This window comes from Mustela erminea, chromosome 19 (genome assembly GCF_009829155.1).
Source record: "Mustela erminea isolate mMusErm1 chromosome 19, mMusErm1.Pri, whole genome shotgun sequence".
NCBI lineage: Eukaryota > Metazoa > Chordata > Mammalia > Carnivora > Mustelidae > Mustela > Mustela erminea.
This window is the reverse complement of record NC_045632.1, coordinates 47,015,741-47,034,663: the sequence shown is the minus strand read 5'-3', so window position 1 is coordinate 47,034,663 and position 18,923 is coordinate 47,015,741. Positions and strand designations below refer to the sequence as shown.

General features: G+C 37.2%; 1 protein-coding gene across 2 annotated transcripts in view; it reads right to left on the bottom strand.

Moving 5' to 3' along the window:
• AP1G1 (adaptor related protein complex 1 subunit gamma 1) overlaps positions 1-18,923 on the bottom strand; it is an 82,924-nt gene that overhangs the window by 53,237 nt on the left and 10,764 nt on the right. The window contains exon 2 of one of the 2 annotated variants that reach the window (XM_032323353.1): positions 4,076-4,279. In XM_032323353.1, the coding sequence (XP_032179244.1) occupies positions 4,076-4,276 (201 nt within the window). In that variant the 5' untranslated portion in view covers positions 4,277-4,279. Of the gene's footprint in view, positions 1-4,075; positions 4,303-18,923 lie in introns of those variants that run through there. The other variant, XM_032323352.1, reaches the window with a different exon arrangement.

The window sequence follows — 18,923 nt, the reverse complement described above, 5'->3', positions numbered from 1 at the left end:
AAAAATGAACTATATTTCTGTATATCTAAATCCTAATTATTCAAGTTTTAAGAGTGTTATTTGCAATAGGAAAAAGAGCTCCAAGGAACCTACAAATTTCACCAAAGGTTTGTAAGACTTTATAGAGAACACTGGAAAAACTTTAAAGAACATAAGGAAGTGAAGTGCTACACTGTACTGATGAAGGGAAGACTACTATGGACCGGTAACTGAGTTCAGCAGGCCAAGCTGGGACGGGAAAGAAATAAACAATGCAAGCCCAGCCTGGAAAAGGTCACCAGCCTACAAGTGCCATGGCAAAATGTAGATCCAGTGATGTCAAATCCTACTGATTTTCTAAGAGAAACTAAAAATCCAGATTTCCATGAGAAGCTCCTTGATTTTTATGTCAGCTGCAAATTTAAAAAATTTAACATTCTGTGCAAAACAAAACCCATCTGTGGAAGAATCTGGCCCCCCAAGCCACTATATTTTACCCCTGAAATCTACCCACTCTTTTAGATACTCAACTTTACTTCTGGGTCGTGTTTAAGCCAGACACATGAAAGGTTACAAACCCTACAGGAAATTTTATCACGGCTTTTGTTGTAAAAATACTGAGTTATAGTGCTTTACATTACTAAGAGACTCCTAGATAAAAAAACCCACATAAGAAAATTTATTTTAAGGGTGCCTGGCTGGTTCAGTTGGAAAAACATGAAAATCCTGATTTTGGGGTTGTGAGTTTGAGCCCCACACCGGGTGTAGAGATTACATAATACATAAATAAATGAAAACCTATTTTAGAATTCAGTGATTTTCTTAAAAAAAAAAAAAAAGTTTGCCGTCCTTGAGGAAATGGTAAAGTCAGTAATATTTGAGTTTTTTACACACAAAACATAAACAGTTAACATTTCCTCATTTAATTTACTAATCTTCATTATAACCCCATACAGAAGTATGAAGATTGTTCCCATTTTAGAGATGAGAAAACTGAGAAAAGAAAGGTTAAGGATCCAGACACACCTGGGTTGCTCGGTCAGTTAAGTGTCTACCTTTGGCTTAGGTCACAATCCTAGCCGCCTAGGACCAAGTCCTACAGGGGGCTCCTTGCTCAGCTGAGAGTGGGAGCCTGCTTCTCCCTCTTCCTACAGCTCCCCCTGCTTGTGCACTCCCTCCCTCCTCTCTCTCTGACAAATAAATAAAATCTTTAAAAAAAAAAAGGGTTAAGGATCTTGCTCAAAATCACAGATAGTAAAGAAAGAAAGCCAGAATATACATCCAGGAATCCTGGTTCCGGTAGTCATCCTCTTAAACTCTGGTTATAACGACCACATAACTGAATTATTTTTCTTAGCTTACCTGCCTCACCAACAGCAAATAGTACAGTGACTTTGGGTTCTGAATTCTTCCTTCTCTCAACTCTTATTTTCTACTATCCTTTTTTTTTTTTTTTTTTTTTAAAAACAGATGCTGGTAATGAATGTCACCCCAAATCCTCTGTACAGTAAGTCAGGGCTAAAGTCATTAGTTAATACACTTATTTATAGATTTAAACATATCCAAAGAATGAATCAGTTTTAGAGTTATACAAAGTTGAGTTCTAATCCTCTCCCTAATATTTGCTGGCCGTGTGAATTTAAACAAGTCCCTTAATCTCTGAATCTCAGTCTCCTCATCAGCAATATGAGGATATTACCTATCTTGTGGGTATTACTGTAAAATTTGAAAGACTTTCAAATGTGACTACTAGAAATTTTTAAATTATACATCTGGCTCATATTTTTATTTCTATTGAACAGCATCATGCTAGATACTGCAGTAAAAAGTAAAAAGAAACAGGTGAAATTAGTTTGAATAATAGATTTTATTTAACCCAATATATCTAAAATATCATTTCAACATATAATCAACACAAAATTATTAGATATTATACAACTTTCTTTTGTACTAAAGCTTCTAAATACAGTATGTAATTTACACTTAACAGCACATCTCAATTTGTATACTACATATCCATCAGAAGTATTTTAACTATATTTAGATTTCATAAAATTTACAATTGATAAAGTAGATTCACATACCCAAGTTGTCGAAAACATTTAAAAGTTTTCCAGTAACTGCATCAAATACCCATCAAAAATTTATTTTCCTTGAATATTCGCCTCAGTTGAACTAGCCACATTTCAAGAGAACGGTGGCTACACATGTACTGGCTATCATAATGAACAGCACAAGTCTAACAAGTCTAATAAAATGCAATAAACGGTAGCTGTTTTTACACATAATTAAATGAAAATGATACTGTGATTCATACATGCAAGTGAGAGAACCTAGATAAGAATCTTTTTATGGGTACATTATAAAGGAAATTCTGATGGGCAGGATACCAAATTACTGCTTGGATAGGGCCCTGACTTATTCAAGTAGCGGAAATAGAGTAAGGGACTTAAAATTATGATTTCCTATCCCTATTCAGAAAAATCTTTTCTTTGGTACCAAAATTTTAGTACAGTTTCCTTAAATACTAACACTTTCCACCTAAGAATTAAATGTTTTATTAAATAATTAAATTCCAGAACACCCAAAAAAATGCCATCTAGTAAAGTTGGAAAGTATATTTTATTCACATAGTAATGACTCTTAGAAATAGAGAGTACTCTTTCACAAAATGAAATATCATAGTGTTAAATCTATCATATGATTTTAAATTCAACAGTTGGTCTTTAAAAAACTCCTTTAATTCTGTGATGATAACAATGGTTATTTCTGAGTGTAGAGATTAAAAAGTCTCCCCACCTCCACCCCTAACTATCTTTTAGAGCGCAACATAATAGATTTCCATAAATCTAACCTAAATGTGTCTACTTAGAATCAGCCAACAAAAATATACAATCTATTTGCTTTATACTATGACATTCACTAAATGTATAACCACCTGGATCGCTTTTTGATGTGGTAAAAGCATATAACGTGTTTTACTCAGAGGAGAGTTTGCCTAGTACCTGGTCCTCCTTTCCTCGGAGAGTAACACCTCAATTTTCCTTTGGGAAATTAATGCTCTCCCACTTTCAGTCATGTATTTCTAGAGAAAGTGACCTCATTCCCAGCCCTAAGATAAGCATAAAACTAACCCAAGTCAGTCTGATAGGATCCAATCCCATTACTGTTTTGTTTTAATTCAGAGGTGGGGAATCTCTTTTCACTGGACTTACTGGGCTGAACAAAAGATAAACATGTCCACCTTTCCAGGTAAATTAAATATATCAAAACATTAACAATAGTTATCTTTGAATAATGGAAACATGGGTGGTATTTTTCTCCTAATGCTGCACATTCTTTCAATTTTGTAGTCTTTTCCTTAAAAAGACTATTTAGCATGTAATACAATTCCTAAATTCAGTGAGATAAAATTTAATAGCATTAATAAGAATTAAAAAACAACCTGCTATACCCTTCTCTGTGACTCAATCCCCCTTAACATGTATAAACATGGAGAGAAGAAAGCAATTATCACCAAGAATACCCTTCTCGGAGCTTAAACTGGCTGTATCTAGTAATATGCATTTGTGTGTAGGAGAAAATCAGGAGGCAGACGTGCACAGTGGCAATAGCAATCGAATAATGAGCTAATTACAACAAAATCCACAAATGCTATTATGTGGCAACCACTTAATCTCTTTTACTTAAAAACATCTGTTCTGAGTGGTCCTCCTTATATCATTGTGCATACAGAATAAAGCTAAGGAAACATTTAGCAAATATTTCTTAAATATTCATTACAGTCTAGCCCCTCTGACTGACCAATCACAACCTACTGGTTAATCCTTAAAGCAAGCTAGTTGCCACCATCAAAACATACTCTAATCCACATAATGAGAGATTCCCAATGGAAAGCACAACTGACAGCAATATCATATCATGCCTTTCCAGGTCTACAACTTTCTCAATTCTACCTTCGGTTCCACAATGATCAGACTACGTGACTATGAAAAGTATCCTGTCTTTCCTGACAGGAAAATACTGACCAACCCTCCCTGAGCTACTGTCATTCAAATAAGATACGCTTGCTAGATGTGGTCTCAGCCCAGCCTACCTGTCCAAAGTGAGCAGGGTAGCCCAGCATGTGCATATATAGTAATTTTGCCACATTCCGACACCGGTATGTATTGTCTTCTTCTCTAAAAGATGATCGGATTGCAGCACATTCTTTCTGGATCATTTCTCGTTCTTCGGCTTGGGTTCGGGCTGTCCGGATGGTCCGGATCAGCTCCCGCAATCTGATGGGGGCTGGCATCCTCTGGATATGAAAAGACATTAAATAAAAATGTTCACTTTTTTACTATCAAAACCATTCACACAACTTCCCACAAAAATTTCTTATTTTTAAGAATTCAAGATTTTCTAAGTCCAAGGATACAAAGCTTCAGCAAAGCTATTACATACAGACTCAACTCAGTAAATATCTGGAAAGAATACAAACAAGTGTTAAGTATTAAGTTAAGCAAGATAAGACACAGAATCTACCAATATCTAAAAATCCATCATTATTATCAAAGTATCTTAGGAAATCCAAATCTTTACTCCATCCTTAAAGTAATTAAGAAAAGGTCTATATGCCCAACCTTAAAGACAAATATTTTCTGCTCAACTGTTAACTCAGTATAGCACAATAAATTATCAGATAATATTGAATATGATCACAAAGTTCAACTCAACAAAATAGAGATTACAAGACCAATTATTAGATTTAAACACTTTTTCCAAGAAACAACAATCATCTCAGTACACTGGGTACTCTCTGGAAATTGTGATGAGGAAAAAACAATAAACCAATCTCAGAGGAGAAGACTACTAGAGTCATATCCTCGTATTTTTAAAATTGTAATAGTAACGGTAATAAAACCTGTTAATAGCCAAAACAAGGAAAAAGAAAAAAAAAGGGGGGGGGAGCGCCTGGGTGACTCAGTCATTAAGCATCTGTCTTCAGCTTGGTTCATGGTCCCAGGGCCCTAGGATCGACCCCCACATTGGGCTCCCTGCTTCTCCCTCCCTCTCCCTTTGCTGCTCCCCTGCTTGTGCTCCCTCTCTCACTGTGTCTCTCCCTGCTAAATAAATATTTTTTTAAAAAAATATTTTTAAAAGACAAAGTTGGAGAAATTGTACTACCTAATTTCAAGAAATATTATAAAGCTACAATAATTAGGACAATGCAGAGATGAATTTAAGTGCAGACTCAAGAGAATAATGGAGCAAAAGAAAAAGTTTGGGAATAGACTACATAAAAGTTCAACTGATTTTCAACAGAGACCAAGGTTAGTCAATAGGAAAAAGGGTATTCCTTCAACAAATAGTGCTGGCACAATTAGATATCTGTACAGAGAAAAAAATTAATCTTGGATCCTAACCTCACATAATATACAAAAAATTAATTCAAAACAGATCACAGCCCTAATAATAAAGCCAAAACTAAAAATCTTCCATTAGAAAACATAGGAGGGGGGGCACCTGGGTGGCTCAGTAGGTTAAGCCTCTGCCTTCCACTCAGGTCATGATCCCAGTGTCCTGGGATCCAGCCCTACATCTGGCTCTCTGCTCAGCAGGTAAATCTGCTTCCCCCACCCCCGCTCTCTCTCTCTGCCTGCCTCTCTGCCTACTTGAGATCTCTGTCAAATAATTAAAATCTTTAAAAAAAAGAAACATAGGAGGAAATCTTTGGGAACTTAGGTTAAGCACCGATGTTATATATAACAAGCACAAAATACGAAAGAAATAATAAATCTGACTTGATAAAAAGTTAAAACTTTTGCTTTTCAAAAGATGCAAATAAGGCAAGCCACAAAGAAAAAAATAAAATTCCGATCTTACAAAGGACACGTATTCAAAATATGTAATTTTACAACTCAGTAAGACATCTTATTTAAAAATGAGTAAAAGATTTGAATAGACACTTCTCAAAGAAGATATATAAATGGACACAAACACATGAAAAGCATGCTTAACATCATTAGTCAGCAGGGAAATGCAAATTAAACTAGAAGATATCACCCTACACCATTAGAATGGCTAAAATTTAAAAGACTAGCCATACCATGTGTTGACAGTAATCTAAAACTTTTTTCCTCATTTTTTTTTATTATGTTCAGTTAGCCAGCATATATATAAACCATATATATAGGTTTTGATGTAGCGTTCAGCGATTCATTATTTACATATAACACCAGTGCTCAAATTTCACATGGAATGCAAAATGGAATGGTTCAACTACTTGGGAAAACAGTTTGTCAATTTTTTGTAAAATTAAATATATATTTAGTATAGGATTCAGCAAATCCACTCAGTATTTACCAAAAAGCAATGAAAATACATGTTCTCACCAAGACTTGTACACAAATGTTCACAGAAGCTTCATTTGTAATTACTAAAAACTAGAAACAACTCAAACGTCCATAAACTGGTGAATAATAAGGGTATACCCACATAAATGAATACTTTTCAGAATAAAACAGAACCAACACAACATGGAAGAGACTCAAAAACATTATGCTAAGCAAAAGAAGCAGGAACAAGAAAGTACACACTGTATGATTTCACTTACATGATACGGTAGGCTCATCTACAGTGATGCTAAAAAGATCACTGATTGCCTGGTGTTGAGGGTGGGGATGGAAATCGGCTGGGATGCAAGGAAACCTCTCGAGGGGACAGAAATGTTTATGATGGGTCTATACACATCTCAAAATTCACTGAACACCTAAAACAAATGCATTTTTGTTGTATGTATTTATACCTCAACAGTGTTAAGAAAAATGATTTTAAAAATTAGATTAAAATGTCATTACTATCATCTTCAGTACATACAATACTGTGGGATCATTAAACCGGTAAGTCTCAAAATTGTTCTAATCACACAGACCAGGAAGATATCCCAGTCCCATTAGTTCACTACAGCATCACTCCTCAAGGCAGGGATAGTATATTGGCAATTTTTTTGAAAAGTTCTCTAGGTACTGGTATGTTCCTCCCTATGGCCCTCTTAAAATCACACGTACTAAATTGTATAACGCTACCTGTACAATATTTTGTTACTTCTTAATAGAAATACCGTGGACCTAGTGTTTCAAGGTTCGTACATTCACTATCTTCATTATTTCATTTGTTCTAGTCCATTTGAAGTAAGGGCAGAGATCATTATCCCTGCTTTCCCCATGAAGAAACTTCACCTCAGAGCAATTATGCAACTTCAGATTACCAAGTGGTAAGGGACAGAGCTAGCACATGAACTCCAAGAATTAGAACTCCAAGGCTAGAGTTTTCAGTACTTCAAAAATGAACATTATCTTTAGAGATAAAATTATGTGACTGCTATGATTTGTTTCAAAATACTCCAGGGGAAAAAGTACTGAGGAGGGAAAAAATGAAACAAATTGGGCAAAACACTGATTACTTCTGAGGACATATGATGACTACATGAAATTACATTCTGTTATTCTCTATTTTTATGTATATTAGAAATTTTCACAATCAAAAGCTATTTAAAAGTCAAAAAGGTTCAATAAACAAAATATTTAAGTCCTAAAATATTTCATAAATAGCTCATTCGGTTAAACATCCAACTTGGTTTTGGCTCAGGTCCTGACCTCATGGCTCCTGATCACGATCCAGCCCTGGGTCAAAACTCTGTGCTTAGCATGAGTCTGCTTGGGTATTCTTCTCCCTCTGCCCCTTACCCTGCTCATGCACAGGCATGCTCGCTCTCTCTCTCTCTCTCTCTCTCTCATAAATAAATACATCTTTGGGAAAAAAAAATCTCATTTGGGGAGCCTGGCTGGCTTGGTGGGAGGATCATGCAACTCTAGATCTGAGGGTTGTGAGTCTGAGCCCCACAATGGGTGTAAGATTACCTAAAAAAAGATTAAAAAAAAAGAAGAAGAATCTTATTTATTATTAACCCAAATTTGGTGTGTGAAGAACAAAACAAGATTATGGAACTTAAAAAAAAAAAAGAAAATCAAGGTCAATTAACTGTTAATTAACAATTAACTGAAAAATAACTTTTCTCTATGAAGGCCTGAATGATTCTATAAAGCAAACAAGACTATTAGAGAAAGCCCAAATCTATTTCCAAAACACTTAGGCCAACAGCAGGGTAAAAAAATCATAAGAGTTTAAGCCTGCTGAGAGAAAAGTTACCTGGAGCAATTTCTCAGCTCAGCCAGAGGATCACAGACAGTTAGTTTATGCCACTGGCTTTTTATGGAGGAAATTGAGGATCCAGGCTGTTAACTACCTTGCACAAGGTCAAAGAATTAATTACTAGCCTGACTCACATCTTGTGATTCCCCCAATCAGCACTCTTTCTCTAGCACCAGGCTATCTCTAGAGAAAAGCAGTATTTTTTTTTCCCCCCTTGGCTGTGACAACTTACTTCTACTTATTTCTTTTTTTTTTAATCACAAGAAATTCTCTTAGGCATGAATGAAAAAGTTAATTTACAGAATAAAGAATTTAGTGTATTTCAAAATATAGTCTAAGTTCAAAACTAAACAAAACGTTCTAGTTCCAGGGAAGATGAAGTAAACACGCTTCATGGAGACCTCTGTCTCTCCCTCTGACCATAACTATAAATCCTGGATAAATACGCATACCATACCCAAGGACTCTGAAAAGTAAATGACAGCAGATTTGAGAAAGAGAGCAGAATTTGAAGTTCTTTCAAAATGCCAAGAAGTTGTCATTTTTCCTCCAGTACTGCCCAGCCTAGATCCAATGGCAACCCAAAACCCAGAAGTGTTCACTAAGTACAGAGAAGGAGCTCTAAGAAAAACCCTCTCATTTTGATCCAGGAAGCAGGAAAAGAAGGATGGGAGAAATTTCATTTTGGCTTATACCCCAATTACAGAGACTTCAATATGGCCCCTAAGTAAATGATAAAATTACGGAGTATCAGCAAAGACACGAAAGACCTGAATACCATCATCAACTGACTGGCTCTAACCAACAGTAATGGAACACCTCAACCAACAATGGCAGAATATACATTTTTCTCAAGTGCACACAGAACACTCACCAAAATAGAACATGTCCTGGGTCATTAAAAAAAAAAAAGTTAATAAATTAAATGAATGGGAATCATATAAAATAAAGTACAGTCTCTGACCACTAACAGAATTAAACTAGAAATCAATAACGGAAAGCTAACTGGAAAATCCTCCATGGACTTGGAAACTAATACATTCCCAAATAATCCATTGGTGAAGGAGGAAATAGCAAGAGACATTAGCAAATATATGGAACTGAACAAAAATATAAACACATGTTAAATCTGTGGTACACACCTAGATAGTGCTTAATGGAAAATGAACAGGATTAAATTCGTCTCTGTCAGAACAGAAGAAACAACTCAAGCAATCGATCTACTTAAGAAACTAGGAAAAGAAAAATAAAGCTAAGAGAAGTAGGAAAAAAGCAAATAATAAAAAATAGAAATCAATGAAATTAAAAACAGAAATTAAGGTCAAGTCAACAGCACCAAAAAAGCCAGTTCTTTGAGAAGACTAATAAACCTGATAAACCTATACAGGGCGCCTGGGGGGCTCAGTGGGTTAGGCCTACTTTCGCCTCAGGTCATGATCTCAGGGTCCTGGGATAGAGCCCTGCCTCCCGCTCTCTGCTCAGCAGGGAGCTTGCTTCCCCACCCCCACCTTGCCTACTTGTATCTCTGTCAAATAAATAAATACAATCTTAAAAAAACAAAACAACAACAAAAAAAACCTGATAAACCAAGGGCTAGAAGATAAAAGAGAAGTAACACAAATTATCAGTATCAGTAATGAAAGGGGATATCACCACAACCATTAAAAAGATAATTAGGAATAATTAGGTGATACTATGGTATCAAAACACACACAACTGGACATTCATATGGAAAAAAACTGAACTTCAACCTAAATCTCATACCTTACACTATTAACTCAAAATGGATCACAGATCTAAATGTAAAACAAAACATACAACTATAAAAAACTGTTAGAAGGGCGCCTGGGTGGCTCAGTGGGTTAAGCCGCTGCCTTCGGCTCAGGTCATGATCCCAGAGTCCTGGGATTGAGTCCCACATCAGGCTCTCTGCTTGGGAGGGAGCCTGCTTCCTCCTCTCTCTCTCTCTCTCTCTCTCTCTCTCTCTGCCTACTTGTGATCTCTCTCTGTCAAATAAATAAGTAAAATCTTTAAAAAAAAAAAAAAACTGTTAGAAGACAGAGAAAATCTTTATGACTTGGGGTTAGACATTATACCAAAGTCACACCCATAAAAGAAAAAAAATTAAAAACTGGATTTATAAAAAATTACAGACTTTTGCGCTATGAAAAACATTGTTAAGAAAATGAAAAGACCAGTTACAGACTGGATATGCAAATCCAACAAAGGACTTGTAACCAGACTATAAAAGTAACCAGACTATAAAAAGGAACTCTCAAAACACCGCAGTCAAACCCAATTTTTAAAAATGGGCATTAGGGGGCGCCTGGGTGGCTTAGTGGGTTAAAGCCTCTGCCTTCGGCTAGGGTCATGATCCCAGAGTTCTGGGATCAAGCCTGCATCCGGCTCTGCTCAGCAGGGAGCCGGCTTCCTCCTCTCTCTCTGCCTGCCTCTCTGCCTCCTTGTGATTTCTGTCAAATAAACAAATCTTTAAAAAAAATAAAATAAAAATGGGCATTAAGTTTTGAGAATCTTGAATTCAGAAAGCAGCAGGATCAAAGTCTTTAATCAAGAAAATTTAAAAAAAAAGTTTAACACTTCAGGACCCATTAACTACAGTTGACAGAGAAAACAGTATCATAAATGATATCATTTATATCCATTTCAAAGGAGGCAGGGAGAATGTAAAAAAATATGGAATCATGGGGCGCCTGGGTGGCTCAGTGGGTTAAAGCCTCTGCCTTCAGCTCAGGTCACGATCCCAGGGTCCTGGGATCAATCATCCCCCGCCACCCCATCGGGCACTCTGCTCAGCAGGGAGCCTCCTTCCCTCCCTCTCTGTCTCTGCCTGCCTCTCTGCCTAATTGTGATCTCTGTCTGTCAAATAAATAAACAAAATCTTAAAAAAAAAAAATATGGAATCAGAAGTTAGCTTCATGCATCTCTTCTTTTTCCCTCCTTATTCAATTTGTCACACTATCCCATAGATGACCTAAGAAATAGGGAAACACGTTATACCAAAAAGTTGCCAACCACTCATTCAACAAATATTTGCTGAGCCTTCTCTATGTCAGGCATTGAGATAAATGCTGGCAACAGCCAAGGTCATGATCTCTAACCTTAAGAACTCAAAGTCTACTGAGGAAAACAGATTTTTACAATTCCAGCAATATAAAAAATCAGCAAGATCTCTTTTGGCTGACCAGTGACAGAACAGAAAATTATAATTATGGTAAGCTAAAGTGTGTCATGGCCAAACTAATTCAATATATTTAGAAAATTTTTCTTTTGCAAAATTAAGTGCCCTCTTGATTAAACCAACAACTCCAAAATTCCATGCAGAAAGGGATCTACAGCACAGTACCAGTCCACAATTTTTCATCCAAAACCTTTAAGAACAAAGCTTAGAATTTTCTGAATTTTAGAAAGGTAATGCAGTGCATATATTACAGGTCCTTACTCGCCCAGTATGTCTGGGACAGCAGTTCCATTATCAAACAATATTTCTGCAGCAACATATATAAATAGTCACACCAAATGAGAAAAAATAAATACTACAGCCTCCTGTCTGGTCATATCAGATTTTAACACCAGAAAAATTAAGAAGAACCCTTGTGTTTTTGTTTCTGTTTAATTTCAGAATCCAATGACCCTAATCATTGTTTGAAATGATGACCGTGGAGTGCAATCACCTGAGTTTGAATCCCAGTTCTACCACTTGGCAACTGTGTGTCCTGAGCAAATGACTTAACATCCCAGAGCTTTCATTTCCTCATCCGTAAAATGGGGAGCGTACCCACCTCAAAGGACTGTTACAAGAATTAAATGAGAATACATTTAAAATCCTTAGCACAGTGCCAGACACATAGTATGCACTAAACAAATGCTGGACGTAATGGCTGATTATATACACTATCCTTGAATAAATTAATTCTGAGCGAAAATAAGGTAGAGAAAGATATAGTGCTAATATTTTATAAAGATTTAAAATGTATAAAAGAGGGGCGCCTGGGTGGCTCAGTGGTTTAAGCCTCTGCCTTCAGCTCAGGTCATGATCTCAGGGTCCTGGGATGGAGCCCCACGTTGGGCTCCCTGCTCAGCAGGGAGCCTGCTTCCCCCTCTCTCTCTGCCTGCCTCTCTGCCTACTTGGGATCTCTCTCTATCAAATAAATAAATAAAAATCTTTAAAATAAATAAATAAATAAATAGAATGTATAAAAGAACCTATTCTTTAGAGATACAAAACTGCAGTAAGAATAAGAACATGCACATGAAACATAGACCAAAAAGTGGCACATCTGGAAACGGGAATATGATGAGGAATAGAGTAACACACAGGAGGCTTCAATTATACTGGTGTTTTATTTGAGAGTAGGTAGTGGGTAAATGAATATTTATCCTTATCCTCCAAATATTTTATGTCCGAAATGTTTCGTATTAGAAGATTAAATTCAGGGGCGCCTGGGGTTGCTCAGTTGGTTAAGTGTCTGCCTTCAGCTCAGGTCATGATCCAGTCCTGGGTCCTGAGACCCAGGGTCCTGGGATCCAGTCCCACATCCAGCTCCTTGCTCAGCAGAGAGCCTGCTTCTCCCTCTGCCTGATGCTCCCCCTGCTTGTGCATGCACGCTCACTTGCTCCCCCTCTCTCCGACAAATAATTAAATAAAAATCTTTTAAAAAATAAAATAAATAAAAGTTAAATTCAAATACATCTAATCTATGTAGTGACTATTGTAGACCTCATAAACTGGAAAACACAACCTACTGGCTCTTAATATAATGTTGAAGATTTCCTTACTTTTTAAGAATTTTTACTTGCCTTTCAAAATACTCAAAACCACAAGATTCCTTAAAATACAGGGGCGCCTGGGTGGCTCAGTTGGTTGGACGACTGCCTTCGGCTCAGGTCATGATCCTGGAGTCCCGGGATCGAGTCCCACATCGGGCTCCCAGCTCTTTGGGGAGTCTGCTTCTCCTTCTGACCTTCTCCTCGCTCATGTTCTCTCTCACTGTCTCTCTCTCAAATAAATAAATAAAATCTTAAAAAAAAAAAATACAGTAGCTTAAACATCTATTACTAGTAATAACGACGAACTATCCTGTTTTTAAAAATAAAGGATGAATATGGTGTATAGTGATGACTCAGCTAAACAGGACATAACTCAAAACACATCTTATAACCTCATGGAGCAATACAGAGAGTATCACATCAATATAGTAGAACATCTACTTTATTCTATTTGCAGGCTCTAATTTACAAATTAGAAAACTAGAGAGGAAACAGAGGAGAGTGGGAACCAGGAGACAGAGGCTGTTTAAGGGAAGAACACTGATGGTCACCCAAGTGTCATCTAACAGTAAAGGAAGAAAGAGCAGCAGCAGGAGCAGCAGCAGCAAATGCAAACAAAACCTGTATTTAGCAGAAACAAGTATCCAAACATCACAGCAGCAAGATTAATAAACTCTACAGATTTGCTATACAAACTGTGCCTACAGATAACAATACTGTATTACACAACTGCAAATTTGTCAAAAGTAGAAATTGGCTTGCATTCTTACCATAATTTTTAAAAAGTTTGTGCCCTTTAAATCATAGATTTTTATCCTGTAAAAATTTTCCATGATTAATCAAAAGGAAAAGATCTAATCCCTTGCAAATCTCTGCCTTTGAGTTCCATAAGAATTACCTTAATTTATCATTTTTTTACAAATCCAAAATTAAAGTCTTTATCTTAAATACACACACACAACATAGTAATCTGAGCCTATTTGTATACTGGCAAAAAGCATTCAAGTCTCCCTAAAAGTCTTAACAGTATTAAATAACAAAGAGTACTGTAATTGGTTTTTATAGTAAGACCCTAATTTATCAAGAAATGGTAATAATAACATCAACATTTAGCATTTAATGCAGAGGACAGAAAAACCTTAATATAAAATTTTATCCTAACATCAAATTATATAGATTAAATATGTACATTAGTGCATTTATGTGTATTATGAAATTTATAATTCAATCCATAATGCATTTATAATCCAATTACAGACATTAAATATTGATATGCCTCAATAAATCTGTTTTTTTTAAACTAAGATGACAATCACATGAAAAAAATTATACCTGTGGAACAATTTCTAAAAATTATATAGTATAGTTCAGACACTGTCTGTTCTTACTAATTTAACGACTTGGCCCATCCAAGACTGAGAAAGATACGTTGAAGTCTACCACTACAGGGGTGCCTGAGTGGTTCAGTCAGTTAAACACCTTCCTTCAGCTCTAGCCATGGTCCTGGGATCAAGCCTCTCATCAGGCTCTCTGCTCAGCATGGAGACTGCTTTGCCCTCTCCCTCTTGCCCCATCCCCACCCCGCTCGCAATTTCTCTCAAATAAATAAATAACTAGAATCTTTTTTTTTTTTTTTTTTTTAAATTAAGGGGTTCATGGGTGGCTCAGGCACTTATGTGTCGGACTTTGTCTTGGGTCATGATCTCAGAGTCCTGGGTTGAGCCCTGCACTGGGCTCCCTGCTCAGTGGGGATTCCGTTTGTCCCTCTCCCTCTGCCCCTTCCCTTCCCCCTGCCATGTTCTCCACCTCTCCCTCTCTACTAAGTAAATAAAATCTTAAACAAACAAAAAAAAGTTTATGGGGCACCATAGTGGCTCAGTCAGTTAAGTGGCTGCCTTCAGCTCAGGTTATGATCCCAGAGTCCTAGGATCGAGTCCCACATCGGCTCCTCGTTCAGTGGGGAGCCTGCTTCTCCCCTTCCCTCTGCCAACCCCCTTGCTTGTCCTGCAAATAAATTTTTTAAAAAGAATTTTAATTAAAAATCAAAGTCTGGGTGCCTGCATAGCTCAGTTAATTAAGCGACTGCCTTTGGCTCAGGTCATAATCCCAGAGTCCTGGATCAAGTCCCGCATCGTGCTCCCAGTTCCGCAGGGAGTCTGCTTCTCCCCTGTCATGCTCTCTCTCGCACTCTCTATCAAATAAATAAATAAAATCTTTGGGGGGGGAAAAAAAACATAAAGTCTACCACTATAATTGTTTCTGTCCATTACATTTAGTATTTTTTTAAAGATTTTATTTATTTGACAGAAAGAGAAAGAGAGCACAAATAGGCAGATCAGCAGTCAGAGGGAGAGGGAGAAACAGACTCCCCACCAAGCAGGGAGACAGATGCAGGACTCGATCCCAGGACCATGGCATCACAACCTGAGCGGAAGGTAGCCGCCCAACTGACTGAGCCCTACATTTAGTATTTCAATAGTTGTATTCAATGCCTATGTGTCCATCTGTTTTATATTTACATAGTTAGTACATTTAGTAAAAATAAAATGTCCTTTTTTGTCCTAAAATACTTACCAGAGCAAAGATGGGAAAGGAACACAGAAAAATTAAAATTCTAACTTGTTAAAATATAGAGATTGTGGATAAATGTATTTATTTCATTAATGGCTATTTGTTAAATAACATTGAGGAGTTCCTGGGTGGCTCAGTCAGATAAGCGTTCAACTTTTTTCTTCTTTTTTTAAAAGATTTTATTTGAGAGAAAGAGAGAGACAGCAAGCGAGCACAGCAGGGGGAACAGCAGAGAGAAAGGGAGAAGCAGACTCCCTACTAAGCCGGAAACCCGATGTGGGGCTCGATTCCAGGACACAGTGATTATGACCTGAACCGAAGGCAGCCACTTCACTGACTGAGCCACCTACGAGCCCCTAAGCATCCAACTCTTGATTCTGACTCAGGTCATGATCTCAGGATCATGAGACTGAGCCCTGCTTCAACACAGAGCATGAAACCTGCTTGGGATTCTCTGTCTCCCTCACCTTTTGCCCCTCTCCCTTTACCCAACCTACACACACTCTCTCTCTCAAAAAAATAAAATAAAAAATAAAAAATAAAAAAACACTGAAAAATAAAAACACAAGCGAGAATTTAATTTCAAATGTTTCTATCCAAAATGTAAACAAAATTAGGTTTTGGAACTTAAGCTAAATTAATTACTTTATATATCCAAAAAATAACCCAAATCGTGAATGCTTACTATAGGGGGAAAAAAGAAACACAAAAGACAAAAAAAAAAAAAAAAAGACTGCATATGTTCCAATTCTCCTAAACTTTATCCAAAAATGGAGAAAATGGTTATTTTCCAAACTCTCCACAAATCTCTGATATTTTTTAAAAGATTTTATTTATTTGAGAAAGAGAGAAAGTGCGCATACACACGCTTGTAGGACACAGGGCTCAATCCCAGGAGAGCGGGACCACGACCCAAGCTGAAGGCAGACGCCCATGACCAACCTACTGAGCCACGCATGCACCACACAAATCTCTTTAATTGATAAAAATTCTCCTCATACTGCAATACTAACCTCAGACCATGATTACCTTTTTTTCTTTGAAATGTGTATTATCCCACTCAAATAGAAGCTCCTAAAGGCCAGATCCCTGTGAGTCTTATTCATCCCTGTATTCCCCTTATCTAAGGGCAGGAACTTGAGAAACACTGTATTTAAATGAATCCCAAATGCTAGAAGAGTCTTGAATAAAGAAAATGCACTCGTCCTTTCCAAAGCAAACAAAGAAAAGGTGCGCTGGCTACTTACCAACAGCAACGGGAGGGAAGGCATCAGGACTCAATGCAGTCCTCTATTCTACCCTCCCAGTTAACTTTCTTTCTACTTCTCAGCTCATACTACCTGGCTTTAAGCTCAGAACCACTGTCAGCCCAGTTAAGAACATATAACCAAATAGCTGGGGCTCCTGCTGTATGTTGTCCTTCTTTCCCCAAATGTGAAGCTATGTGAGCTCTAATCTAAAAAATAAAAAAATAATAAAAAATAAATCCTAAATTAAAAGCAATGTCTCAATATTAAAATTACCTCCTTTTCTAACCAACACAAAATCTGTACATGAAGTCTTTCTTGCTTAACAATGAGAAAAGATTCGAGAAATTAGACTTCAATTAATTCTGCCAGTGATTACCCTATAACATCCAGTCACAGATTTAAGTATGGCTAAGAACACTCAAGAGACCTAAGTTAACACTAGGCAAAACCCTACAGAAGTTACTGTGCTCTCTCATCCACATTTGCCACATGGCCTTTTTTTTTTTTTTTCCAAATTAATAACAACAATACTTTTATTTTTTTTAAAGGTTTTATTTATTTATTTATATGAGAGAGGGGGAGAGGAAGAAGCAGACTGAGCACACAGTCTGGTACACGACCCTGAGATCATAACCTAGGCCGAAATCAAGAGCTATTGGCTTAACTGACTGAGCCACCCAGGGGCCCCTTTCCACATATATTTATATGTATATTTAGATTATGCTCCACAGAGAAGTCTTATTTCAAATTTTTTATTGTATATGATATCTGAATTGGTTAATGCATTTACAACTTAGAAAACACTGACCAGGGACACCTGTGTGGCTCAGCTGGTTGGGCAGCGGCCTTCAGCTCAGGTCATGATCCCAGCATCCTAGGACTGAGTTCCATGTAGGGCTCCTTGCTTGGTGGGGAGCCTGCTTCTCCCTCTCCCTCTGCCTCTGCCTATCACTCTGTCTGCCTGTGCTCGCGCTCTCTCTCTAACAAATAAATAAAATCTTTTAAAAGAAAAGAAAACACTGACCAAACTAGTAAGAAAGCTTACACCAAACTGATCAACAGTATTAAGCTTTGATCAGACTTTAACTTTCCCATATATCTTATAGAGACCAATTGTCATTATTCTGGCTTAGCTGGGTTCTTTTCAACTTTTTTTTTTTTTAAGATTTTATTTATTTATTTATTTATTTATTTGACGGACACAGATCACAAGTAGGCAGAGAGGCAGGCAGAGAGAGAAAGAGGAGGAAGCAGGCTTCCTGCTGACCAGAGAGCCAGATCTTTTCACCTTTTTATGTTTCAGCGGATTCCATTGAGTACTGGGGGCAGGGAGGGGGAAGCAGTGCACATCTATCTACCCTGTATGAGGAAGTGTGCTGCTTATAGAAAGGAAATGTTTTACAGAGTGAAGAAAAAGGGAGAGCAATGTTAGTCCATCACTATTTGAATAAGAGAGACTGTATCTGGAGATAAGTATTTTGGTCACTGCAAAGGTAAACACCATGTGGGACAGGGATAGTTCCTTCAATGGGTTTCATGGGGCCTAGAATAATGAAACATTCAAGACCATTCACTTTACATGCTCTGGCTTCAGGCTCATAATGCAACTCTGTAACTATCAATCATCCTTCCAAGTAGCTTGTCTCCCAAATACCTACACATAAGGAAAAGGGAGCCCTGGAAATCACAGGTAATTAAGGATAAAAGCACAGCCCCTTGTGAATCACAACACTTATTCTAACTCACATCAGTGAGTTTGATTAGGCTAAATCACCCCAAAATAATACTAAAATGGAATTTTTCCATCTTCAAGGCTAAGGAATAGACTGTGAAATGTGTGACCACATCAATACACCACCACACTCTGTCTAGGCAGCCAGTTGGCATTCCTCTAAGAAGTCCTAAACTCAATTCTGCCTAAAATGACACAGTAATTACAGGAATCTTCTTTTTAAATTATCCAATCAAAATTCACTGAAACTGAGAATTTAATAGATGTATATAAATGCAAATATGCCTCCTGGACAATTTAATTGCATAAAATGCATGAATATAAAGTCCAAATAAGGGGCACCTGGTTAGGTGGCGAATTCTTAAAATTTTGGCTCAGCTTATGATCTCAGGGTCCTGGGGTCAAGG